The sequence below is a fragment of the Lissotriton vulgaris genome, chromosome 11 (assembly GCF_964263255.1).
Source record: "Lissotriton vulgaris chromosome 11, aLisVul1.2, whole genome shotgun sequence".
NCBI classification, from domain to species: Eukaryota; Metazoa; Chordata; class Amphibia; order Caudata; family Salamandridae; genus Lissotriton; species Lissotriton vulgaris.
In genome coordinates this window covers 111,874,628-111,901,157 of record NC_141699.1, presented here as the reverse complement: position 1 = coordinate 111,901,157, position 26,530 = coordinate 111,874,628, and the positions used below count along the sequence as shown (strand labels likewise).

The window sequence follows — 26,530 nt, the reverse complement described above, 5'->3', positions numbered from 1 at the left end:
CGCTACACCCTGCCGCCAAAGTCGACGCCGAAAGCCTTCGCTCCGAAGCAGGGGGCGGACGTGCCCTCGAAGGAGATGTCGACGTCCAAAGCCTCATTGGTGGTGTCGAAGCTTCGGCTCCAGCCACTCGCGGAGGAAGAGCGCCGAGAGGTCATCATCGTCGCCAATACTGGGAAATTGTCCCTCCTCAAGCGGAAAATCACCACGGAGCCGGTGCTAGAACATTTTCGGATTCCTCTTAAGAACAAGAAGGACTCGACGGGCGCTTCGGCCCCTATGGAGCCTTCGTCTCCAAAACATGTGGAACATTCTCCAACGCGTTCAAACGCGGGGGAAGGTGACGATGAAGAGGAGGTCGAGTACAACTATCCGGCGTACTCGGATCCGGAGGAGGAACATGAACCTTGGTCGGCCGGAGCCGACCCAGACGACCCGCAATCGGGTCAGGAACCGCAGCTCTTTGCGGCAAAGACCTCACCGACGGAGGACTCTGCAGCCTTCAAGGCCTTGATTGAGAGGGCCGCAGCTAACCATGATGTCGAGCTCCACTCAGATCCTGTGGATGTGGACTTTTTGTTTGACACTTTCTCAGTGGCCGAGAAGTCAGTCAAGACATTGCCAATGCTCAAAGGTGTGCTAAAGCACGCGCCGGAGGTCTTCAAGGAGCCCACTCGGGCGCGTGTCATCAATCCTCGAATTGATAAAAAGTATAAGGCAGCGCCCTCGGATCCAACATACATCAAGGGACACTTGCCACTGGACTCTTTGGTTGTATCCAACGCTCGGAAGAGGGCGAATTCACAGACAACTGGTGACGCTCCTCCCCCAGACAAAGAGTCGAAAATATTCGAGGCCTCGGGAAAAAGGATTGCTGCGCAGGCAGCTAACATCTGGCGTATTTCAAACACGCAGGCCCTACTTGCACACTACGATAGGGCTCACTATGACACCCTAGAAACACTGTTGCAGCACTTACCTGACCAGTACAAGGAGGCTGGGGAGATGTTAATTCAGGAGGGCAAGCTAATCACTAACGCTTCCATCAAATGTGCGCTAGATGTGGCTGACACTGCCTCCAGGGCAATCAACACTAGTGTGTTGCTGAGAAGACATGCATGGCTTCGAATATCAGGCTTTAAACCAGATATACAAACGACCATACTCAACCAAACAGTTAATCCTGACCACCTGTTTGGCCCCGAGGTGGATGCGACACTGGAAAAAATGAAAAAAGACACAGACACTGCTAAGTCTATGGGGGCCCTCCAATCTCAGCAGTTTCGGGGTGGTTCCTTTCGCCGCTCCAATACCAGAGGCACTTCAAGGGGTCAAGCATCGCAATCCACACAGTACTATAAGGGCAATACCCAGACCTCATACACCAACAAGGGTAGAGGTGGCTACAGAGGCAACAACGTCAAGGGCAGGGGACGTGGAAACAATAGCTCCAGGTCCACCACCGCCAACAAGCAGTGACGTCTCGTCACTGCCCCCCGACCACACAACACCGGTCGGGGGGAGACTCCAGCAGTTCCTGCCCGCGTGGAAATCCATCACCACGGACAGGTGGGTGAGATCTCTTATCCAGTACGGTTACTGTCTGGAACTTACTTCCACTCCACCAAACATACCTCCAAGAAGCCGCCCTATGTCCGGCGAGCACTTGCACTTGTTGCAGCAGGAGGTCACAGTCATGCTGCAAAAAGGGGCAATAGAGCTCGTTCCACTGCAAGAAAGGGGAACAGGGGTTTACTCCCTGTATTTTTTAATCCCCAAAAAGGACGGATCCCTCAGGCCCATCCTGGACCTCAGGCCCCTCAACTGGTATATTCTCTCGGAGCACTTCCATATGCTCACGTTACAGCAGGTACTCCCTCTGTTTCAACAGGGGGACTTCCTGGCTACACTGGACCTAAAGGATGCATACTTTCATATCCCCCTGCATCCTTCCCACAGGAAGTATCTCAGATTCACAATCCAAGACCAGCACTACCAGTTCAGGGTTCTGCCGTTCGGGGTCACCACAGCGCCAAGGGTCTTTACGAAGTGCCTGGCGACTGTGGCGGCGCATCTGCGACGCCAAAACGTCCACGTCTATCCTTATCTGGACGACTGGCTCATTCAGGCAAGAACAGAACAGCAGTGCGCAGACCACGTGTCACGCACTATTCATCTCCTGCACGATCTGGGATTCTCGCTGAACTATCCAAAATCCCATCTCCAGCCTGCCCATGTACGGCAGTATCTGGGCGCGACGATAAACACACTGGCAGCCACTGCGCAGCCAAACTCAGTGAGAATCGCCAGCATCCAAATGCTGATCCAACGATTCAGACCTCAGCACTCGCTTCCAGCGAAGGTGTTCATGCAGTTGATAGGCATGATGGCCTCCTGCATCTCCAGCGTCCCGCACGCGAGACTACATATGCGTCAGCTTCAGGAGTGCTTGGCACGTCAGTGGACTCAGGCTCATGGGCAACTGACAGACCTAGTGTTGGTGAGCGGTCGGGCGTGCAACTCTCTGCATTGGTGGAATCCACAAAACCTTTGCAAGGGCCGACCGTTCCAGGAGCCTGTGCCACAGATCATCCTGACAACGGACGCTTCTCTCCAGGGATGGGGAGCGCATGTACTCCATTACACGGTGCAGGGACTATGGACACTACAGCAGAGGAAGATGCACATCAACGTTCTGGAACTGATGGCAATCTTCATGGCTTTAAAGGCATTCAAAGTACATCTGTGCAACAAGGTCGTGTTGATCCGGACGGACAACATGACGGCCATGTACTACATTCAGAAGCAGGGAGGAACACACTCTCCGCAGCTGTCTCATCTGGCTCAGAGCATGTGGAAGTGGGCCATTCAGAGGAACATCTTCCTCATGGCGGAGCATCTCCCGGGCAAAGACAACCAGATGGCGGACCTGCTCAGCAGGCACAGCCACCAAATGCACGAGTGGGAGATACATCCATCAGTACTCCAACCGTACTTCCAAAGGTGGGGTCATCCAGAGATAGACCTGTTCGCCACAAAGGAGAACGCAAAATGCCAAAGCTTCGCCGCCAGGTTCCCACACCCGCAATCGCAGGGCAATGCGATGTGGATGAACTGGTCAGGCAGATTTGCGTATGCTTTTCCCCCAGCACCTCTGATACCGCTGGTGGCACGCAAACTCAGGCAGCACTCGATGACTCTCATCCTGGTTGCTCCAACGTGGGCTCGCCAACCATGGTACACCACGTTTCTGGAACTCTCCGTGGTACCGCATCAAAGGCTTCATCTCACCCCCAGCCTTCTGACGCAGAGCCATGGCGCCATTCAGCACCCAGATCCGCAACAGCTCAACCTGGCGATCTGGCTCCTGAAGTCCTAGAGTTTGGCTACCTCAATCTTCCCCCCGATTGTATGGACATCATTCGGGAGGCAAGGAAGCCCACTACTCGAGCTTGTTACGCGGCCAAGTGGAAGCGTTTTGTCATGTACTGTGTAAACCACGATATTGACCCACTGGACGCTTCCATTCAGAACATTATTTGCTACCTGTTCCACCTGTACCAATGCAATTTGGCGTACTCTTCCATCCGCATTCATTTGTCTGCGATGGCAGCATACCTTCAGAATAGGCAACACCTATCCCTTTTTAAGGTCCCTGCTATCAAGGCTTTTCTGGAAGGACTCAAGAGAGTCATTCCACCGCGGACACCACCAGCTCCCGAATGGAACCTCAATGTGGTCCTTACAAGGCTGATGGGTCCTCCCTTTGAGCCACTGCACTCTTGTGAGCTTCAGTTTCTGACTTGGAAGGTTGCTTTCTTAGTAGCAATTACATCGCTACGGAGGGTTAGCGAGTTGCAGGCGCTCACCATCCAGCAACCTTTCTTCCAAGTACACGCTAACAGGGTGGTGCTCCGCACTAACCCTAAATTCTTACCCAAGGTTGTATCTCAATTCCACATGAATCAGACAATTGAGTTACCAGTGTTTTTTCAAAACCCAGAGTCACTGGCGGAGCGGATGCTCCACACCCTTGATGTTAAAAGAGCCTTAATGTACTACGTTGACAGGACTAAAGATTTTCGTAAGACCAAGCAACTCTTTGTTGCTTTTGCCTCACACCACAAGGGAAATGCTATCTCCAAAGCTGGGATCGCTAGGTGGATAGTGAAATGCATTCAGATCTGTTACACTAAAGCTAAACGCACTCTCACAATTCCACCGAGAGCCCACTCCACCAGAAAGATGGGGGCTCTATGGCTTTCCTAGGTAACATTCCCTTAGAAGATATTTGTAGAGCAGCCACATGGTCTACCACACATTACTGTGTAGATGTGCACTCTAAATAGCAGGCAGCTGTTGGTCAGGCTGTTCTCAAAACGCTTTTTCAAACTGCTGCAGCTGGCACGGGCGGCCGCCGCTAATGGAGGGACTGCTATATATTCTATGCACAGATATGAATTCAGCAGCCCACATGCCTCGAACTGCAAATGCTACTTACCAGTATGCATCTGTTCTTGGCATGTAGGGCTGCTGACATTCATATCGCCCGCCCTCCTCCCCGGCGCCTGTAGCAGCTGCAGTATTTCTTTACACATATTTTCATACTCTTAGCATAGGGCATCACTCACATATTTCACTCCGTCTCTGCCAATGGCTAAAAACAATCTGGGGATGGAGGCGATGCCCATGCGCACTGTAGTCCAGGGGAGGAGCCACCTATCTCGTGATACTTCGAAGACTCTTCCAGGACAACAATGTGCAATCATCCGGACCCAACACTAGGCGGCGATCTATGCACAGATATGAATGTCAGCAGCCCTACATGCCAAGAACAGATGCATACTGGTAAGTAGCATTTGCATTAGTTCACTCCTCACACTTTTTACTAAACATTACTGGGTGGATGTCCTAGCTAGCTAGCAAGCTAGAGTTGGTTAGGCACTGCAACATCCTTAGGCTAAGCCACTGCGTTTCGGGAGGACCGCTTTACAGCATATGCACAGCTACACATGCCACAAACTTAAAATGTTACTTTCCCTCTAAGCATCTGTTTGTGCCATTTAGCGCTGTAGATTCATATGTGCCCACCCTCCTCCTCCTCTACTACCTGTGGTTCATTGCAGATACTTTTACCATAATTCTTTATTTTGCCCAGTCATTTTTTTTTGTAAGTGTATGCTCCATCTACATTGTCGACTTCCGGACAGAAAAAAAACTGTTTAACTATGGAGCTGATGCCCATGCTCATTACCTACAATATGGAGAGTCACCTCACCTCGTGACTCATAAAGACTTATTAGAAGACAAAATAGTTGCACATGTTCAAGCCCAACTTTGGATGGCAGGTGTAGGCACAGCATGTGATTCTACAGCCCAACACGCCATGAGCAGATGCTTACACAGTAAGTAATAATTTCATTTTATTCATAAGAAATTTCCAGACCTAAACAGTTGATGGCAGAATAATGCACAGCCTGCGAGTCAGAATATATTCAAGCCTTACGTTATTCTTACAGGTAAGTGACTAGTTTCATATTCCACTTGTCCTCACATACAATAGTTTTTCATTGTCCGGAGTGTTACCGAGTGTGACTGGGTATCAGTACGCTGACATTCGTGAGGGAGAGTCTCTGCTGAGGGTTAAATTGTTCTCTTTCGTTAGGAAAACTTCTTGGAACCTTAAGGATTTGGGAGTCCATCTGGATGGCTAAATCAGTCCTAGATTGTCTTGAATCTTGTGTTGACTGGTGGCATTGTGCGCCTTGAGTGTGAGAGTATTCTAGAGCTCAGTCTTTGGAATTAGCCTCCTCTCTAGGGTCCTCATTGCTCTATTACTCGAAATCTTCAACAGGCTATGAAAGACTTCAAAGGGCATCTTGACGAGTTGTAACACGTAGCTAAAAGCTTGTTTCAGTGCATGCATCTGGGCCCAAAGCATTTGCTTTTCAGCAGTAATGTATACAGTTTTTCATGCTTGAAGACACACAATCTGCATTTTTCAGTGATGTGTGGTCATTTGAGTTTCCCACTGAGGTGATGTGATCAGAAGAGTTACTCTGGATGGTGCTTTCTGATCTAGCTCTACCCTCCCACACTTTCATTTGCGGTGCATGACTTTCTAAGGTAATCAAGAGCTATTAAATATAAAACCAAAACTTACACTTACACTGAGCACAACATGATCATTATTTTTAATGTCACTGTTGCCCCTTTGCCCTAATAATGTGTAACATCCCTCCAGTTTACTATTTTCATCTTCCTTTCATTTAATTATACCACTCCTTTAGTCCTTTTAATTTGTGCTCCTTCTAATCGGTCATAATAATGCATGCCACTTTTCCCTTCAGTTCAGTTTTTGTGTGCATCTTCTTTCATTCATTTCTGTTAATGTGTGTCACTCTTTTTCTTCACAGACCCCCTTCTTCCAAGCTGGAGGATTATTTTGAAGCACTTTCCTTGTATGTGGGAGAGCTGTCAATCCCTCTTCCTGCAGAACTGGAGGAACTGGACCAAAATGTGAACAATAAGTATAGCCTTCTCCGCGACAAGTTGGCGAAGACTGCTGAAGCATCACTGGGCCCTGCAGCCAAGCCTGCAGGCATTACAAGTCCTGGAGAGTCCCTGTAAATACTAATGCACTCCAGCAAACACTCCCCTGGGAGAGACTGAAATGGAAACCCGCTGCTGACACTTCATTGAGCAATAAGAGATGACATCACCGAGACGACACTACATTGAGCGGGGCTAAAATGGTGACCTGCGTGTTAAAACACCATTCAAAGACTTAGATGGCACCTTCTGGCTGACACCAGCGGAACTGCTGTCCTCCTGGGCAGTGCTCATTGAAAGAGACTGATGGCCTCTCCTGGCCAGTTCTTCATAGATGGAGACAGATAACATCTCTTGGCCAACAGTACACTGAGAAAGACACCGACAACACCTCCTGGCTAACACTACTAGACTAAAATGGCGTCTGCCCTAGCCCTGCCATGACTTTGAGAGACTGAAATTTCGGCCTCTGGCCAACATAAGTGGTGTCCCCTAGTCAAAACTCCTTTGAGAGGCACAGGGATGACATCTCCTAGCCAATACTCTGCTGCATGGAGAGGGGTGCAGCAGACCAGCAGGTTCCAGCCCAATGTAAACCAACCTCGAGTAGCTGGCAAACTAAAGCACTACACACCTCTGATTTAATATGAAGACCTCATCTTATTCTACGTAGTTAGCTCAGATCCCTTAGTGGGAACTGCTTATCTTTCTCCCTTGCCACTCATTACTAAATTCATTTCCACTTTTTGTCCTTTCCTTCTAGCTGTCTTCACTTCCCCATTTCTAGACTATACTCTTAAGATTGACCACTCTTTGCCTGTTTTTTGCCCTTCCTCAGCTAGTCCTCTTTCCAACTTCTCTCTCTGCTCATATTACTTTTTTATAATTATGTTTTCATAATATTGTCTTCTATGAGGTGTGTAAGGACTTGTGCAGAAAGCCCTAAACTTAAATTTAAGAAAAGATATCTCTGTGGGCGCACATTTGCTACTCTAAGCCCCACTGTCTGTCTGAACAGCCAATGCAAGTCTTCCCTTTCAGCTAGGTGTCTTCCAAAGCAGTTAGATATCCTGCTAAGTAGAGTGGCGTCTATCGACTGAGCAAAATGGAAACCAAAAGCATTTCCCTCAAAGCTTGTAAAATGTACAGAGGCTAGGGTGGACATCGATGCCTCCAAACTGCAAGAAAATGCTGCTATCTCATTGAGCTGTTTTCGCCCATGGGTCAACTAGAGGTATTTAGCCAAATCCACCATGCATTGCCATGGACCCTTCTACCCATTCTCAGCATCCACCATGACACCTAAGGGTCTCTCAAAAGGTGGGTTGGAATGACAAAAATGACTAGAATTTCGTGTGACAAAGCTGCACTTGTTTGCTTTTTAGAGTATTGCGAAAAGTGTGATTTTCTGCTGTTTATATTTGTAAGATTATGAATTTCAGATTTTTTTAAAGACTTGAGTTCGTGTGACATTTTGTACCTATGATACCTCTAAAAGAATGTGTACTTTTGTGGTGTTGTGGAAGGGAGTGGTAACTTCACCCCTGTAGTTCTTTTGTGACCCCTAGCTGCAGTGGACTTGCCTGTTAGGGAAAACTCTTTGCCTAGCTGGCCAGTGCCTTAGTAATGCCAATGGGGCAGAGTCCGTTGTAAGTTGAACACGCGCTGTCAGCCTTTCTGCAGCACAGATCTGTTTACAAATGTCACAATTTCCCTGCAGGCCAGTCTGCTTTCTGACCTATCAACCATAGATCTGCTTGTTGAACTAAAGTAGATTATTGATCAAGGTAAAGAGGACATTCTCTTTAGCACATTTCCCTTGATCCTCTCCAAGGAAATGAACGAGTGCATCTGCGTGTTGAGATCAGTTCACACAGATTTTGGTGGCATAGTTCTGTTTTGTACATCATGTTGATAACCGATCAATAAACTCTGAAGGTAGATTAAGCCTCTGTCTGACCTTGCTGAGTTTGTAGGGTGCCTTGAACTTGCCTCCCTGTACATGAATGGAAGCTCTGTGGGTAAACAAGCTTATAGTAGGGTGCTTGTATGACAGAAGGGTTGCTAACAAAGTAAGTACTTGTGTGTGTTGAGCAGGTTGTGGCTTGTTAGCACTGATGGAGGATCACATCTGGTTAAACGATACATTCCCATCTGGATTGTGGCAATGCCCGCTTCAGGGCTCCCACACTAGACTACCTTAATGGCATTCTAAATGCCGCAGTAAGCCTCAACAAGGGAATGAGGAAATATGACTGCATCAACCCCAGCCTTATGAATCTCCATTGGTTGCCTTAGTCGACTCGCATCACCTTCAACCGAATACATCTACGTCGTCATGGCAGCCACCCTCACTTTTCCATCTCTTCCCCGCTCTTCCACATCCCCACCTCTCTGGCTAATAGGACACCATCAGACTGGAGCCTAAGAAGTACAAAATATTTATGCACCTAATACCTGCCACAACATTCCTGTAGCCAACAGAACTGCCCCACTCCGCTCCAAATACCAAAAGCTGATGACACACCACTTTAAAGAACACTTTACAACATAGTAACAGTCCATCTCTACTTCAAGAACACAGCCTAAAAAAAACAAGCATTTACAATGCAATAGGTCTCGCAGCATTAAAGTTTGAGTTATTGGCATTGTGTATGACAATGCGTTGCACAAATTTTTTTAGCAAACTTTGAATTGGTGAGCAGTGAGAGTGTGTGCAAGAGTATTCTGTTGCTCACAGCTGTTATTATTCACACAGCTCTGATGATGCACCTCACGCACGGGGCTGACGCAGTTATTATTCACACAGCTCTGATGATGCACCTCAGGCACGGGCTCACAGCTGTTATTATTCACACAGCTCTGATGATGCTCCTCAGCCACGTCTCATCTCACAACGGGACTCCGTTTTACATAGTTGTGCTGTAAAGAGCGCTACTAGGTCAGCCCTCAGATTTGCCCTCGCTGAGTCCCTTTAAGCCTTGACACGCCCGCCCAATAAAGTCACCCAAGCGTGTCACCCCTGCCCCGCCCCCGCAATTTGCAAGATCTAGCTCTGTTTACAAAACGCCACTTTTACTGGATTTTCAGAGGCGGGGATAATTAATCCAGTCAAAAGCTCTTGCACAAGTTGGAATCCTGGCTTATCGGCAGAGCCAGGCTGAACAAACAGCGCTGGGCCCCGGGCAGCTGGTGGAAACGCACCCTAGATACACAGGGACACATTCTCTCGGCGTCCCCTCGGGGCTGGATCTGTGCGGTCACGTTTCTTCTCTCTAAACCGATGACCTTGCACCAAGGCTTTTCACGTTTTCTGCCACTCACCCCCTGTGCCCGCCGTTGCTATTCCTAAAAGGGACCCAAAAGAGACAGGCTTGGCTGCGTGCTTACAAGTGAGGTAACGATAAAAAGGACGCCTGGCTACACAACTGGTATGTTGGAAGGCACAGGTGGAATGGACAGTTGAGTCGTGCAAAAAGGGATGCATATAAGCCGAGGGCTTCCCTTTATATGTGCAGTTTTTGTGGTTATTTTTCATAAATGCCGGGTGCGCAGAGCTCTTGTGTGCACAGGCATATTTGCGTTTTGCGCCTATTGCTCATTTTCAATTGTATCTGTCAGTTTCTACGTACACCTTTACAGGAACCCCTCTAATTCTTTTTCATGTCAATGAAACGCACCTCCTCTCTCCAGCCCGTACTCTCACCCCAGCTCTCAGGAGGACCCTCATCGTGAGAACAGACTCGACAGGAGGCGGATGGAAATTGCCCAATCATTGGCAAGTGCGAGGTGAAGCAGGCTTGTAGTTCTGATGGTCTCAGAAAGCCGGCCTAACAGATTGATATTTGCCAATAGAACGAAAATAACGCCATGTATCAGAGAGCTGTTTGTTAGCTACACAATTCGGGGCAAAAAAGGATCCTGCGCTTTCTAATGAACATGGGGATACCAGTACATACGCTTCATTGTTTGTTCCTTCAAGTTGTGTAAGTCCGTGCTGTGGACGCTTTATAACTCTTGCGGAGAGCATGTTTGAATCTGTCCGTTCTCTTTACAAAAACAGAACGAATTCCTGTGCTCTGTGGCATTAACCACTTGGCTGCTAAGGGAATTAGTGCCATATAATGAGATTTCCATTGAAATTAATGGGAGGGGCATGACGAGTTACCCTTGTCATTAGCATTGAAGAGGTTAATGAAATAACACCGGATGTATGTCTCCCCGGCTCAGCAGGATCAGCATTAAATATATTTTGACACAAACTCACTTCCTCCAAAAAAAAAAGTCTACACCACCGGAATCCCGCCGCGCCAGCACCAGAAGTCAGGCAAGGACGCTTGTGACGGGGGCGGGGCCTGGTCCGGACCGGAAGAGGAGGCAGGCGGAGTCAATGCGTCTCGCGGCCCGGGGCTCCTGTGAGCGGTGGAGAGCCCCGGTGCCGCCAGCAGGAGGCTGCGCGACATTGGCCCGTTAAGTTCCCAAAGGGCTGGGGGGGCTTGGTGCACTCGTGTGTGTATGCTCATGTATGTATGTGTGCGACGGTGACAGTGGGGGCTCGGTGCACGTGTGTGTGTGTGTGTGTGTGTGTGTGTGCGCGCGTGTGTGTATGTGGGGGGGTGGTGTCTCTATATGTGTGTATGCGTGTGTGTGCCCTTGTGTGTGTGTGTTTCTGTGCATGAGTGTGTTGTATTGGAGTGGCGCGCATTGCAAGAAACTGGCAACAGCGCTCGTACTGGAGCAACGCGCGCATTGCAAGAAACTGGCAACAGCGCTCGTACTTGAGTGCGTGTCAGTTTGAAATCGCCTCCAAGGCAATGCGCGCGGCCAGGATTGTCTCCTGGGAAGCACACACGCCGACAATAGGTTCTCGGCGAGAACCCGCTTCCGCGCGCTTAGCCGAGACCTAAACATGCACTCAAAAAAATCCACATTCATGCATACATAGCACAGCTCTTATTTTATTGCGGGTGTTCTGGCACTGAGAATTATTCCTGTGCACTTGTACGGGCCTTGGGTCCTCTTTGCAGAGCAGGCGCCATGCTTTAGTGTGCTAGGACAGGCAGGCCGTTCACTTCTGCAGGTCAGTAGTGCCTTTGAAATTCCTGTACATCTGTGGGACATGTGGTAAGCCATTTGTGCCATAGTGTTCAGTGGTGGTGTGCTCGAGATATTGACCTTAAATGAGTTCACTGGTCTTTGTGTTTAAGTGATAGATCATATTATGGATACAGTAAAGGAGAAATGTGCAGGAGAGCAGGGGTACAAATTTTGAAAGAACAAGTATTGGTAAAGCTGAATGGCTGAAAGTTACTGAAAGCCCAGGTTCACAGGATGTTGGGCCGACGCCGAGTCTCTTCACCCCATATGTTGAATTTATTGTCCTGCCCCTCCTAACACAAACAAGCATTTACAATGCAATGGTTTCGCCTTTGCAAAAGTTAGAGCTATTGGCATTGTAAATGACAAATTTTGTATTTATGTGTTGGTTTTTAAAACAGATAAATAAATGGCATTGTCCTTTACATTGTCATTAGCTTAATCTCTCGCAAATGTGAGACCTATTGTACCCTACGGACGAGTTCAGCAGACAGCAATTACTACCACACACACCCAGAGCCACCCACACACAGACACACCCACCCAGAGCCACACACACACATATCTAGAGCCACACACACAGAGACACACACACAGAGACACACACAGCCACACCCACCAGCCACACACACACAGCCACACACACACACACACACAGCCACACACACAGCCACCCAGAGCCCCACACACACCCACCCAGAGCCACACACCCACACCCAGAGCCACACCCACACCCACTTTGCTCTTCTGAAATGTTGGCATGTATGATAGTGAGCTGTGTGTGGTGAGTGTGTCTCGTGAGCAGTGTGTGGTGAGCTGTGTGTGATGAGCTGTATCTCGTGATCCTTCAGTGTGTTGTGAGCTGTGCGGGGTGAGCTGTATGTGGTGTGTGGGGATCATTGTCTGTCCCCCACGCTGCGCTTGTTTTGCCCCTCCGGTCGAATCCTGCGCTGTGCGCATGCGCAGTGCCGGCTGCCGCTGCCCCTCGGAGGCTCTTTCATTGTCTCGCATCTCTCCATACATCTTAAAAGTACACAATCCGTTGCTATGCTTCACGTCTCTACCAGGACAGGTCCCACCAACAGGGTCTATACCCCAAAAGCTTTACTGTCCTCTTTCTGATATCGACAAAATGGGTGCCAAACAGAAGGTGGGTGGCATTAATCTATGTAAGCATTTGGAGACAAGTCAGCCTGCACTATGAGTTATTGTACGCTCGTAGCTAGCTGCATGCTTACCACCAACACCCAGCACTGCCAGTGTCCTCCCGTGGCTTCGATTATAGCAGAGGGCACACAGTTCTACAGACTCCTGTTTCACCAGCGGGCCGGCGAATGTCTGTAAAGCAGCCCTGGACCACACAAACATGTGCAGACGCACACGACGTACCTGCAGCAAGGTGATGCGGAATACACAGCAGCCTGTCCTGCGTTGCCGCCCAGGAGCAAGCCATGGGCTGAGCCATGCTGAGGGCAGTCCGCCGGGCAACTGGCCGGAGGGGGTCGCCTTAGAAGCCACGAGCACCGGCACTTTAACAAGTGGAGAGTGAAAGCAGTGCGGCAGGCCACCCCATCCACCTGAGTGCCGGGGCACCGCTGGAAGCTGGGCTGAGTCGGGGCGAGCCTGCACAAGTCGGCAGCCGAGCTGCGCCAGCCTGCAACAATGAGGCGTGGGCATGAAGGGCTGCGGTGAGAGCGAGGAAGGAGGGAGAGAGAAGGCGCTCCAGAGCGAGTGTGGAAGGCAGACCTTAGCGAGGGACAGGCAGTGGAGCAGCGTGTGCGTCGACAGGCAGGGTGACCGGGGCAATGCTTCTGTGTGGCGCTCAAAGGAGATCAATTTGAAGTAAGATCCATAACCAAGACGACTACTTTATTGATAAACATTACAGCGTTTTTACTTCATTTCTGATTTATGGTACCATTGCTTCTTTGTTTTTGTGAGGCAGGAACCCAAAATCGCATGCTCCATCTCTAGACAAATTGTTCCTCTTAATGTCACATTGCAATCTCCCCTCTCAGAAATAAGAAGGCTATGGTTTTCTTGGTATGAGTCTCGTTATTATGGTCTTTAGCTCTCGGACACCAAAACAAGCATTAAGCACGGACAGCGGGAGGGGGGGGGCGGGAACCGGCAAACGGACAGCGGGAGGGGGGCTGGAACGGGCAAACTGACAGCGGGAGGGGGCGGGAACGGGCACAAGAAGGCTCGAAAAGTAAAATAGCACTCACCTGGACATCTTCCGGCGGCAAATGATTAAAACATGGCGTCCCAAAAAAAAAAATAACATCCGCCCACCGCCGGAATGACGTCACAAAGGGGCGGGATGAGAAAAATTCGACGGAACGCCTCTCTTCCAATGGCTAGCCTCCATTTATGGAGCTAGCCAATGAAAGACAGAGGCGGGACAAAGCCCACATACTATTCTCATAAGATTTCGCCTGCGCGAAACGCTGCTGCGCAGCTTTCGACAGGCGAAACCTAACAAGCGCGACCCAGGCGGCCCGCGCCCGGAATGCGCAATGTTCATAACAGCGGGGACTGGATGCTTTTACTGGTGGTGAAAAAAAAGTCCCCAGAGTGTCACACCGCCAGTAAAGTATCCAATCCCCGCATGCACATCTAATGTCTCTTCTGTCTCTCCGCATGCACGTTTTGGAATCCGTATCGATTCCAAAAGGCCCTCGTATTGGCGAGAGCAGCGCGTGAAGGACGGAGCTCAGAGTGCATAGGGGACTAAGGAACAGAGGAGAGAACTGGAGTGTAGGATGGAGTCTAGGGCCATAGATTGTGTAGAAAGGAGTCTAGGGGCATTGAGAGACTGGAGGACGAAGCACAGGGTGCATAGGGGACTAAGGAACAGAGGAGAGAAATGGAGTGTAGAAAAGAGTCTAGGGGCATAGAGAGGCCGGAGGACGGAGCACAGAATGCATAGGGGAAATGAATCTAGGGGCACAGAGAGACCGGAGTACAGAGTGCATTGGGGACTAAGGAACAGAGGAGAGAACTGGAGTGTAGAAAGGAATCTAGGGGCATAGCGACTGGAGGATGAAGCACAGCGTGCATAGGGGACTAAGGAACAGAGGAGAGAAATGGAGTGTAGAAAAGAGTCTAGGGGCATAGAGAGGACGGAGCTCAGAATGCATCGGGGAAAGGAATCTAGGGGCATAGATTGGACGGAGTACAGAGTGCATAGGGGACTAAGGAACAGAGGAGAGAACTGGAGTGTAGAACAAAGTCTAGGGGCATAGTGAGACTGGAGGATGAATCACAGTGTGCAGACTGATGCCCTAGAGGGGAGACCGGGACCAAGGAACAGAGAGGAGAGAACTGGAGTATAAGGGCATAGAGAGTTGCGGAGAGTGGGCCATAGAGTATAGAAGGAGTTCATATTTAGGTCAGTGATAGCACTTTGGGGTTAGAGGGAGTTTGGCTGCATTGAAACAAAATAGGAACACAAAAAAGAAAATTAAGCAAAGAGAAATCTATCCTGCGGTGCATATTTGAAGGTACCAAAAGGCACAAAGGAGAGCTGTGAACCTCTAACACTAAGAGGAAATGTAAGAAAGAGACTAGGGTGGGTAAATGCAAATGGGTGTCGGTGGAAGGATAAATGCAGTTATCTGAGGGATTAGGTTAAAAATCTCCTGCTGGAGCACCCCTAATTCCTCGTGAGGGAGTCCCAAGTCGGGGGAACAGCAACGAGGGTCTTTGCTGCTCAGCCTCGCCTGGGCATTATGTACAGCATTTAGTGTTCAACTTCAGGGGTCCTGTCCCGGGCCATACATAGACCTCTTAGCACCATGATAGGTGCATCACCTACAGGCCGGGGAAGACACAGAGGACCGAGTTGGCTGGCAAAAGTGAGATGAGAAAGAGCGGAAAAAGACAGAGAAATCACAGATTAGAGAGAGACATGAGAGCAGCACAAGCAGACCCCGGAAAAACAGACAGTTCAGAGTGGTGGGGGGAGTCGAAACATATTAGGGGAGAATAAAGACAGATCAAAGCGCAACACTGGCATACAAGAGGGACATGCAGACACATCAGAGGGACATAGAGACAGACCAGGAAGAAGCAGAGACAGTTATGGGGAAGTAGAGAGTGATTGAGGGAGGTAGCAACAGATCAAAATCCGAGACCAGCACAGGCAGATAAAGAAGAAAATAGAGACAAACTAAAGAGCAGCAAATACTAGTCATGCAGAATAAGTAGAAACGGCAGACATCACTACAAACAGATGGGGAAGAAATAAAGATAGGTAAAAGAGCAGGAGCACAGAGTGACCCGGAAGTTCGAAAGTGAGCTCGAGGAGCAGCACGTGCAAAGATTCAGACAATTTAGAAATATTTATTAGAGGCTGATCAGAGAGCATCACAGATCGATCAGGAGGAACGGGTAGGAACAAATGAGGGAGCATCAGAGAACTCAGAAAAGTGTAGAGGCAGTCAGGCAGATCCTGGATCGCCGCGAACGAATCAAGGAGAGGATGTGGATTAACGGCTAGAGCGGCCGACTTTGACCCTGGGGGACGAGACTGGCGGGGGGGCTCAAGCATCCTGTGATTCCGGGCAAATCATGTAATTTACCCGTGCCTATAAATGAACGTGTCCGTCTGTAGTGCAACTGATGCTCATGTAAAGCGCTCTAATACAGTCATGTCTAGTTCGCGCTATATAAAACTGCAAAGAAAGGAACAAAAGGCAGGCCAGGTGCGAAATCTATATCATGTAGCAGCCCATGCAGGTGGTGACAGGATATCGAAGGGTGAAGTGGGGAGATGAGGAAACAGCAAAGGAAGACCAAGGGGCAGCAAGCAAAGAAAGTTGGAGGAAGGGCAGTAACGAGGACAATGAACAGTATGTTATGGACATGTGAGGGAGCCGCACACGCAGGACAGGGCAAGCAAGTAATTGAAAATGGCAGTACTGAGTTTAGGGGCCAGCGATGAGAGTGAAGGGGTTCAGGCCCCACGGAGACAGGTAAGAGCTCAGATTCTAGATCAAGGACCAGATAGAGGGCAGAAGAAAATATCACACGGACAGCGGGATGGGGGGGCGGGCACACGGATAGCGGGAGGGGGGTCATGAAGGGTGAAGTGGGGAGATGAGGAAACAGCAAAGAAAGACCAAGGGGCAGCAAGCAAAGAAAGTTGGAGGAAGGGCAGTAACGAGGACAATGAACAGTATGTTATGGACATGTGAGGGAGCCGCACACGCAGGACAGGGCAAGCAAGTAATTGAAAATGGCAGTACTGAGTTTAGGGGGCAGAGATGAGAGTGAAGGGGTTCAGGTCCCAAGGAGACAGGTAAGAGCTCAGATTCTAGATCAAGGACCAGAGAGAGGACAGAAGAAAATATCACACGGACAGCGGGAGGGGGGGGCGGGCACACGGACAGCGGGAGGGGGGGGGCGGGGTAATGGGCTCACGGACAGCGGTAGGGGGGCGGGTGAACGGGCTCACAGACAGCGGGAGGGGGGCGGGTTAACGGGCACACGGACAGCGGGAGGGGGGGCGGGCACACGGACAGCGGGAGGGGGGGCGGGCACACAGACAGCGGGAGGGGGCGGGCACACGGATAGCGGGAGGGGGGTCAGGAAACAGCCAGCGGGACAGGGACAAGGCGAACAATGAACACATACATCGGTGTAAAAAAAAAAAAAAAAAGTACACGCCCACAGTGGCCACATCTTCATGACGTTGCGGAGAGGGAAAGAATCGGCGGAACGCCCACCAATCGCCTCGGGAAATGACTGACTGTTCTCTCTTCCAATGGCTAGCCTCCATTTATGGAGCTAGCCAATGGAAGAGAAAGGCGGAACGAAGGCCACACTGTTCTAACATAAGATTTCGCCTGTGCGAAAGGCTGCGCAGTGTGCAGCTTTTGACAGGCAAAACCTAAAAAGTACTATGACATGACCTGTGCAGGCCGCACCATCGCGCTTTTTTTTTTTCAGTGACTTTCAGCCATGCTGAACAGCAGATGAGCTTCTAGACTCCATGGCTAAAAGACATTCACATTGACAAGGCCATTTGCTTGGGCATTGCCAAGATTGATTGGCTTTGCCAATGTTTGTTCGGTGTTGATGGGGTCTTGCTGAACAAATGTGTAAGTAATAGTGAGAAACCGTTGAGGAGCTTTGAAGTGAAGCAAGGATGTTTTGTAACGGCTAGAGCTGCCAACGGGTACTGTGGAACCAGGTTCGAATCTCTGGGTCAGCTGAACAGTTTGTGGTTCTGCCTACCACAAACAAAAATGTCATCATGTAGTGTAATCTGTGAGCACATAGTGTTCCAATGCCCTCGGCTGGTGTTAGCATGGTGGCGATATGGAGGACACCCAATACCATTGGGTCATGCAAAAAAAAAGCAGTAGTGACGAGGGAGATAGTCAGGGGACAGGTCAGGAGGGGATGGGGAGATGGGCAATTAACTACAGGGGGGAAAAAACCTTAATTGAAGCAGAATCGGCAAACAAAATGAATGTTGGAATTGGTGAGCACTTGAAGAGCTCCAATACCATTGGCTTGTGTTCTCACTATGGCAAGACTGATGACGAAGCAGGGGATCCAGTACCATAGACTTATGCAAAAAAAAAAACAAGTGTGGTTTGTGTTTAAACAACATTTTAAGGAATGTGGTTGTTTATTGACTGATGCATGCATTTTAGTGGTATGTGTACAAGGGAGATGGCCTGAAAACACAAGTACTCCTATGGAGTGCTTGAAAACAAAGAAACAAATCACTCCTCAAACCAGGAGCAGTGTAAGGAGACATGTACTTGGTCCATGCGCAATGGGAGGGCCAAAAACAAGAAGAGGGCATGATGCCTGCATGCCATGATGAATGGCATCAAAGAAAATAAGGGCAACACTGAAGTTTACCAATGGTAGGAGATAGGCGCCCCATAAGCACACTGATAGAACACAACATGTCTCCTTGAGACAGCCCATGCTCTGGCTAGCCGAGACCTAAGAAGTATCTAAAGGGAATTATCAGAACTCTGATAGATACAAGATGTGGAACTTGACTGAAGGAACTTTCTGTAACTGTACATTAAACTTCAGGCAAGGCAAGTCTCAATGGAGCAAGGGCGTCTGAGATGGAACCTACTGAAGCATAGAGGTCTTCAGAAAATAACTAGTGTAGTTCCTAGCATCTTACAGTAGATAGCTGTACGAGAATGCAGATAGCTCGAAGAAAAGCTAATATGAAATAAACTGGAGCGATAGAGGAAAACAAGCCCCAAAGAAACTTGGCACTGGGGACAGAATCGAGATCTGCAGCATGAAATATATTGGAACAAACAAGGTGAAATCCCACAGAGTTGTATGATTACACTGAATACACAGTTGCAAAGCATCTTACTAGAAACCAGTACCCGCAGGAGCAGGACCAAACTCCAAAGCAATACCATTTAGCGCTCCAAAAAATGGCAATGGCATTTCCTTTGCTGATCACTGCCTCTTGTCTGATAATTCCTGTAAATGGGCTCAAATAGAGAAATGGCTAACTGGTGTCATCTGGTGAATCTGGTGGGTACAGTGCTGGAGTAGCCGTTAGTAGCCAATTAACACAAATTGAAAACACATCAAGTCCAACCAATGGGGCGAGTATTCCCTGGCTCCCTCTCACTGTCCTTCTCAGATGCCATCTCACTGCAGATTTCTACTGCACATTGTGTGAAAAGGAAGCTTTGCTCTCTCTCTTCAAACAGATGAGTGTACTTTTACCTTAGAATTGCGTTTTAAAGCCTTTTGTTTAGATGCGTGTGTGTGACGGGCATACTACCAAATGGTGGTCGATGCTGAAAAAAAAAGACCATTCCGGACCCAACCAGTAGATAGCGGAGTAATGCATAGCATGTGAATCTAGAAAATCTTTAAAGCGGCAAAACTACTCATACTGGTAAACCACTTCATTATTCACCACCACTTTCCGATTAGGTGAAAAACCTGAAAAAAAATCACTTCAAAGAGATGTCTCTTAAGAGCCAATGAGTTTTGTGGATAGATGAGAGTTTATACACATAACAGTCAAACGAGAAGTGTCTACTGCCTGTACCCCAATCTAAGACTTAAGTTTGCAACATTTGTAGAAAATTCTTGTCAAAGACTCTCTTTGATTGTGAGGGAAGACTTTTCAAGTTGTTGCAGAAATACAAGGCCTCATCATCTGGGAATTAGCACGTATTGAGCACTTGCTGCAGGAGAAAAACAAGCACTTACAATGCAATTGTCTCGTCTTTGTTAAAGTTAGAGCTATTGGCATTGCAAATGTTATTGTTTTCATTTATTCTTTTTTTAAACCAATACATATATGGTATTGTCATTTACAATGGCAATAGGTAAGCATTAGAGATTAGTAGAGAGTATTAGCAGTTATTAATAGTTAGTAGAGAGTGACTAGTTGATTAATAGAGAGGGTACTTGTATAGAGTAGGAGTGAGTTGTAGGCAATAGTAGTTAGTGAGTAGTGTAGATTAGTGGAGAGTAGTATAGAGTGAGTAGTAGATAGTGTGTAGGGAGCGTGTAGGATTTAGTGAGTAGTAGAGACAGTAGTAGTGAGTAATGAAAAGTACTAGATAGAAATAGATGTAGTGTAGTGAGTTATAGATAGTATATGGAGTAGTATATGTATTTAGTAGAGTGAGTAGCGAATGACTTTTAAAATAAGTATATATTAGAGAGCAGTAGTTAGTACTTTTTAGTATTAGAGTGTAGTAGAGAGTAGTATAGTAGTAGAGAGTGAGTATAAAATTGTGGATAGTTTTATTTAGTGAGTTGTGAGGAGTGTGACTTGTATGTAGTAGAGAGTAGTTAGAGGGTTTATTAGTGTGATTAGTTGAGTTAGTAGTAGTGTGAATTGACAGTATTAGAGAGTAGTAGAGATTGAGTAATGTGTGAGTAGCTTACAGTAGTAGTAGTAGATTGAGTAGTTAGTAAAGTGTAGTAGAGTATTCAATAGTTATAATACAGAGTGTTATAGTGAGTAGTAATGAGTGAGTAGTTTTTTGCAGATATAGTTTTTAGAATAGTTTGAGTGGGGTATTATAAACTGAGCCACACACACAGAGAGCCACACACACAGAGCCACACACAGAGCCACACGCACACACAGAGCCACACGCACACACAGAGCCACATGCACGCAAACAGAGCCACACACACACAGAGCCACACACACACACACACAGAGCCACACACACACGCAGAGCCACACACACACAGAGCCACACACACACACACAGAGCCAGACACACACACAGAGCCACGCTCAAACTCACACACACACTCACAGAGCCACACACACATACACAGCCACACACACATACACAGCCACAAACTGCAATCCTTCCCTCCTTAAATATTTAAGATACGGCGTCACCAGACAGGCTCCAGTATCCTTCCTCAGTGAAGATTAACGGATTCCCTATCCTCAGAGGTATGTGGGGACTTGCTTTTTATCCTCGGAGTGGGACCCTTTCCCCTCAGGTAAAGGTCAGGCTCGCCATACTTTCTCACACAGAAAGAGCCACACACACACAGAGCCACACACACAGAGCCACACACACACACACGCAGAGCCACACACACACACAGAGCCACACACACACACACGCAGAGCCACACACACACACACACACGCAGAGCCACACACATACACACGCAGAGCCACACACACACACACACAGAGCCACACACACACACACAGCCACACACACACAGATCCACACACACAGCTCCACACACACAGCCACACACACAGCCACACACACACAGCCACGCACACGCACAGAGCTACACACGCGCACAGAGCCACACACACGCACAGAGCCACACACACGCACAGAGCCACACACACACACAGAGCCACACACACGCACAGAGCCACACGCACGCACAGAGCCACACGCATGCACAGAGCCACACACGCACAGAGCCACACACGCACACACAGCACCCCACAGAGACACACGCACACAGCGCCACACACACAGAGCCACACACACTCACAGAGCCACACACACAGCCAAACACACATACACAGCCACAAACTGCCATCCTTCCCTCCTTAAATATTTAAGATACATTGTCACCAGACAGGCTCCAGTATCCTTCCTCAGTGAAGATTAACGGATTCCCTATCCTCAGAGGTATGTGGGGACTTGCTTTTTATCCTCGGAGTGGGACCCTTTCCCCTCAGGTAAAGGTCAGGCTCGCCATACTTTCTCACACAGAGCCACACAGAAAGAACCACACACACACAGAGCCACACACACACAGAGCCACACACACACAGAGCCACACACACAGAGCCACACACACACACAGAGCCACACACACACATAGAGCCACACACACACACAGAGCCACACACACACAGAGCCACACACACAGCCACACACAGAGCCACACACACAGCCACACACACAGCCACAGACAGAGCCACACACACAGCCACACACACACACACAGCCACACACACACACAGCCACACACACACACAGCCACACACACACACAGCCACACACACACACAGCCACACACACACACAGAGCCACACACACACACACAGAGCCACACACAAACACAGAGCCACACACACACACGCACAGAGCCACACACACACACGCACCGAGCCACACACGCACCGAGCCACACACGCACCGAGCCACACACGCACCGAGCCACACACGCACCGAGCCACACACGCACCGAGCCACACACGCACAGAGCCACACACGCACAGAGCCACACACGCACAGAGACACACGCACAGAGACACACACACACAGCCACACACACAAACACAGACCCATGCACACAGCGCCACACACACACACACAGAGCCACACAGCCACACACACTCACAGAGCCACACACACAGACAGACACACACACACACACAGCCAAACACACATACACAGCCACAAAATGCCATCCTTCCCTCCTTAAATATTTAAGATACAGCGTCACCAGACAGGCTCCAGTATCCTTCTTCAGTGAAGATTCACAGATTCCCTATCCTCAGAGGTATGTGGGGACTTGCTATTTATCCTCGGAGTGGGACCCTTTCCCCTCAGAAAAAGGCCTGGCTCGCCATATTTTCATAGAGTACCCCCCTGCTCGCCTTATCCTCAGAGCAAGAGAGAGACCTGATTATTTATGGAGACAGATCCTGACACGTTTTCAAAGTCGCTCCATTTCAAAACAGGGCCCTCTTCCCCGTCACTCAAACGGAGGAGGTCCGTGCCTCAAAGCAGGGGTAGAGAGTGTCCCATCTTCTTTTAAAGAAGTCTGCTTGGAAGCGGTCGCTCCTCAAGCTGCTCCCAAGCTGGTATCGTAGCGCTATACTGCCAGACTGACATTTGCATTTTTAAAACAACTGCCCATTGCTCGCATTGACCCTGCATTCATTTGTGCCTCATTTGTACCGGGTTGTAACTGCATCGTAGCGCTATATTACACGCTGAGCTGCGTACTCTTTAATTGTCATTGATTTTCGTCTGTGCATTGCTGCCTTTTACTGTTTTACTTATTTTGCTCCTTATTGCGATTTGAACCGGTGACGCTTCCCTCTCTGACCAAATATTGTGATCCCAGCCTCGTCCTGTTTGGCTTTAGGGTCGCTGCCATTTTGTTGATTGTTGTTGCCTCCCAGCACCGCCTCTCCACCCCGCTCCCGCCTCCCAGCTGACCCCCCCCCTCGCACCGCCCCCTCAACTCTCCATTTGACAGATGGACCTACGCGCAGCGATCGTGCCCTAAGCGCGCTGAAGGTGCGCCAAAGGTAAGCCCGTCTACGCCCATCCACGCCTGGACCGCGCCCAGCGCCAGACCCCCTGGTCCCCGCTTCACCCATCCCTCCCGCATTACATACGACGCCTCCACCCTCTTAGCATTAAACCCCAGCCGACTCCCTAACTGCGCCCAAGCAGCACCAGGACACACCCATGTACCCTTCAGCTGCCACTCCTGCAAATTCACCTGCATTTAGACCCACCCCAAACCAACAAACACCAAACAGAGATACAACACCAATCACCTTAAATGCATCCTTCTCAACACCCGCTCTGTTCACAAACACGCCATCGACCTTTGGAATCTACTCGACACCATTTCTCCGGACATCGCCTTCCTAACAGAAACCTGGATGAATGCCTCTTCAGCTCCAGACATCACCATAGCCATCCCGGACGGCTACAAGATCATCCGTAAGGACCGCACCATTCAAACAGGAGGAGGCATTGCCATCGTCCACAAGAACACCATCCGCGTCTCAACCAGCTCAGAAGACAATCTCGCTATCGCCGAACACCTTTACTTCCAGATCCACACCGACCCCAAGACCACACTCATAGGCACCCTCCTCTACAGACCACCAGGACCCCATACAAAATTCAGCGAAGACATCACTGACTTCATCACCCCACACGCCCTCCCCTCGGAAGAATACATTCTACTGGGAGACCTCAATTTCCATCTGGAAAAGAGCAAAGACAGTAACACTACCACCCTTCTGGACAATCTCGCCAATCTCGGACTCAAACAACTTGTTAACACCCCCACACACTATGCAGGACACACACTCAACCCTATCTTCACTTCCAGCAAGCATATCTCCTTCACTCAGACCACACCCCTCCACTGGACGGACCACAGTTGCATCCACTTCATTTACAATAAGACCACGATCCACAACCACCCTCAACCAACTCTGCGAAGAAATTGGAACAAAATCACCATCGACCAGATCTCCACATCGCTTCTTCAAAAATCCCCTGCCTATTCAACGAACCCTAACCAAGCTGCCATCAACCTCACACAATGGTTAACCCAAACCGCCGACAAACTAGCACCCCTGAAAAAACATCAAATCAAGCAAGGAAGCAAGAACGCCCCCTGGTTCAACGATGACCTTAAGAAATACAAGAAGCTCTGTCGTTCCCTTGAGAAAACTTGGAAAAAAGACCCAAACACTATCATCCAAGCCGCCTTCAAAAACGCCACCCGCAAACACCACCAACTAATCCGGACAGCCAAGAAATCAGCACTCAAAGACCGACTAGACCACAACGCCCACAACAGCAAGGATCTTTTCAACATCATCAAAGAATTCACCAACCCCACCGCCAGCTCTAACGACATCACCCCCTCTCAAGTCCTCTGCGACTCCCTCGCCTCATTCTTCCATGACAAAATCACCGACATTCATAACAGCTTTGACAACCAACCCGTAAACCAGTCCACCCCACTCACCTCCGAACCTGTACCTCCTCCGAATAACCTTTTCGACTGGAACCCAATCACCACAGAAGACACCATTCGCCTGATGAACTCCATCCACTCAGGATCCCCTACAGACCCATGCCCCCATCACATCTTCAACAAAGCAGACTCCATTATCGCACCCCATCTCCGAGACGTCATCAACTGCTCCCTCAACTCCGCCACATTCCCAGAAAGCTGGAAACACGCCGAGCTCAGCGCCCTTCTGAAGAAACCCACAGCTAACCCCACCGAACTCAAAAACTACCGCCCCATCTCGTTCCTCCCATTCCCTGCCAAAGTCATTGAGAAAGCCATCAACAATCTGCTCGCCGCCTTCCTCGAAACATACAAATCACTCGACTCCTCACAGTCTGGCTTCCGAGCCAAACACAGCACCGAGACCGCCCTCTTCGCAGCAACAGACGACATTCGAACACTACTGGACAACGGAGACACAGTCGCCCTCATCCTCCTTTACCTCTCCGCAGCCTTCGTCACAGTCTGCCATAGCACCCTGATACAACGCCTCAGAAACATCGGAATTCAAGGAAAAGCATCGGACTGGATCATCTTGTTCCTCGCTGGAAGAACTCAGAGTCCGCCTCCCCCCTTTTAAGTCAGAGGCCACCGAAGTCATCTGCGGCGTCCCACAAGGATCATCACTCAGCCCCACCCTCTTCAACGTCTACATGAGCCCCCTCGCAACCATCGCACGTCAACACAACCTCAACATCATCTCCTACGCTGATGACACTCAGCTGATCCTATCACTCACAAAAGACCCAACCACCGCCAAAACCAACCTACATGAAGGGATGAAAGAAGTAGCCGAGTGGATGAAGCACAGCCGTCTGAAACTGAACTCTGACAAAACGGAAGTCCTCATCTTAGGTTCATCCCCTTCTGCCTGGGACGACTCTTGGTGGCCAACGGCCCTAGGAAAAGCCCCCATACCGACGGACCACGCACGGAACCTGGGCATCATCCTGGACTCCTCACTCTCGATGACCAGACAAGTCAACGCCGTCTCATCATCATGCTTCAACATCCTACGCATGCTCAAAAAACATTTCGCTGGATCCCCACCGAAACAAGAAAAACGGTCACCCACGCACTGGTTACAAGCCGTCTGGACTACGGAAACACCCTTTATGCCGGTACCACCCCAAAACTGCAGAAAAAACTCCAACGCATCCAAAATGCTTCAGCCAGACTCATACTAGACATCCCCCGCACAGACCACATTTCCGTTCACCTGAAAGACCTTCACTGGCTCCCCGTCAACAAAAGAATAACGTTCCGTCTCCTCACCCACGCACAGAAAGCCCTATACGAACTTGGACCTGATTGTCTCAACACGCGCCTTTAATTTTACACCCCCACCCGCCAGCTGCGTTCGTCCAACCAAGCCCTCGCTGCTGTTCCGTGCATCCACAAAGCCACCATGGGGGGAAGATCCTTCTACTACTTAGCGGCCAAAACCTGGAATTCCCTTCCCATCCACCTCCGCCATACTCAAAACCACCTAGCCTTCAGAAAACAGCTTAAAACCTGGATATTCGATAAGTAATCCTCCCCCCCCCCCCGCCCTTCCTCAAGCGCCTTGAGACCC

At 49.3% G+C, this 26,530-nt stretch overlaps 2 protein-coding genes across 3 annotated transcripts in view; both read left to right on the top strand.

Moving 5' to 3' along the window:
* LOC147679076 (uncharacterized) overlaps window positions 1-5,466 on the top strand; it is a 41,210-nt gene extending 35,744 nt beyond the window's left edge. The window contains exons 2-3 of the mRNA XM_086944660.1: window positions 472-1,390; window positions 5,432-5,466. Of these exons, the coding sequence (XP_086800786.1) occupies window positions 472-1,390; window positions 5,432-5,466 (954 nt within the window). The remainder of the gene's footprint in view (window positions 1-471; window positions 1,391-5,431) is intronic.
* Window positions 1-8,496, top strand: part of LIMK2 (LIM domain kinase 2) — a 345,031-nt gene extending 336,535 nt beyond the window's left edge. For both annotated transcript variants that reach the window (XM_086942843.1, XM_086942844.1), the window contains one exon: window positions 6,414-8,496. In XM_086942843.1, the coding sequence (XP_086798969.1) occupies window positions 6,414-6,627 (214 nt within the window). In that variant the 3' untranslated portion in view covers window positions 6,628-8,496. The remainder of the gene's footprint in view (window positions 1-6,413) is intronic.
* The last annotated feature ends 18,034 nt before the right edge of the window (window positions 8,497-26,530 follow it).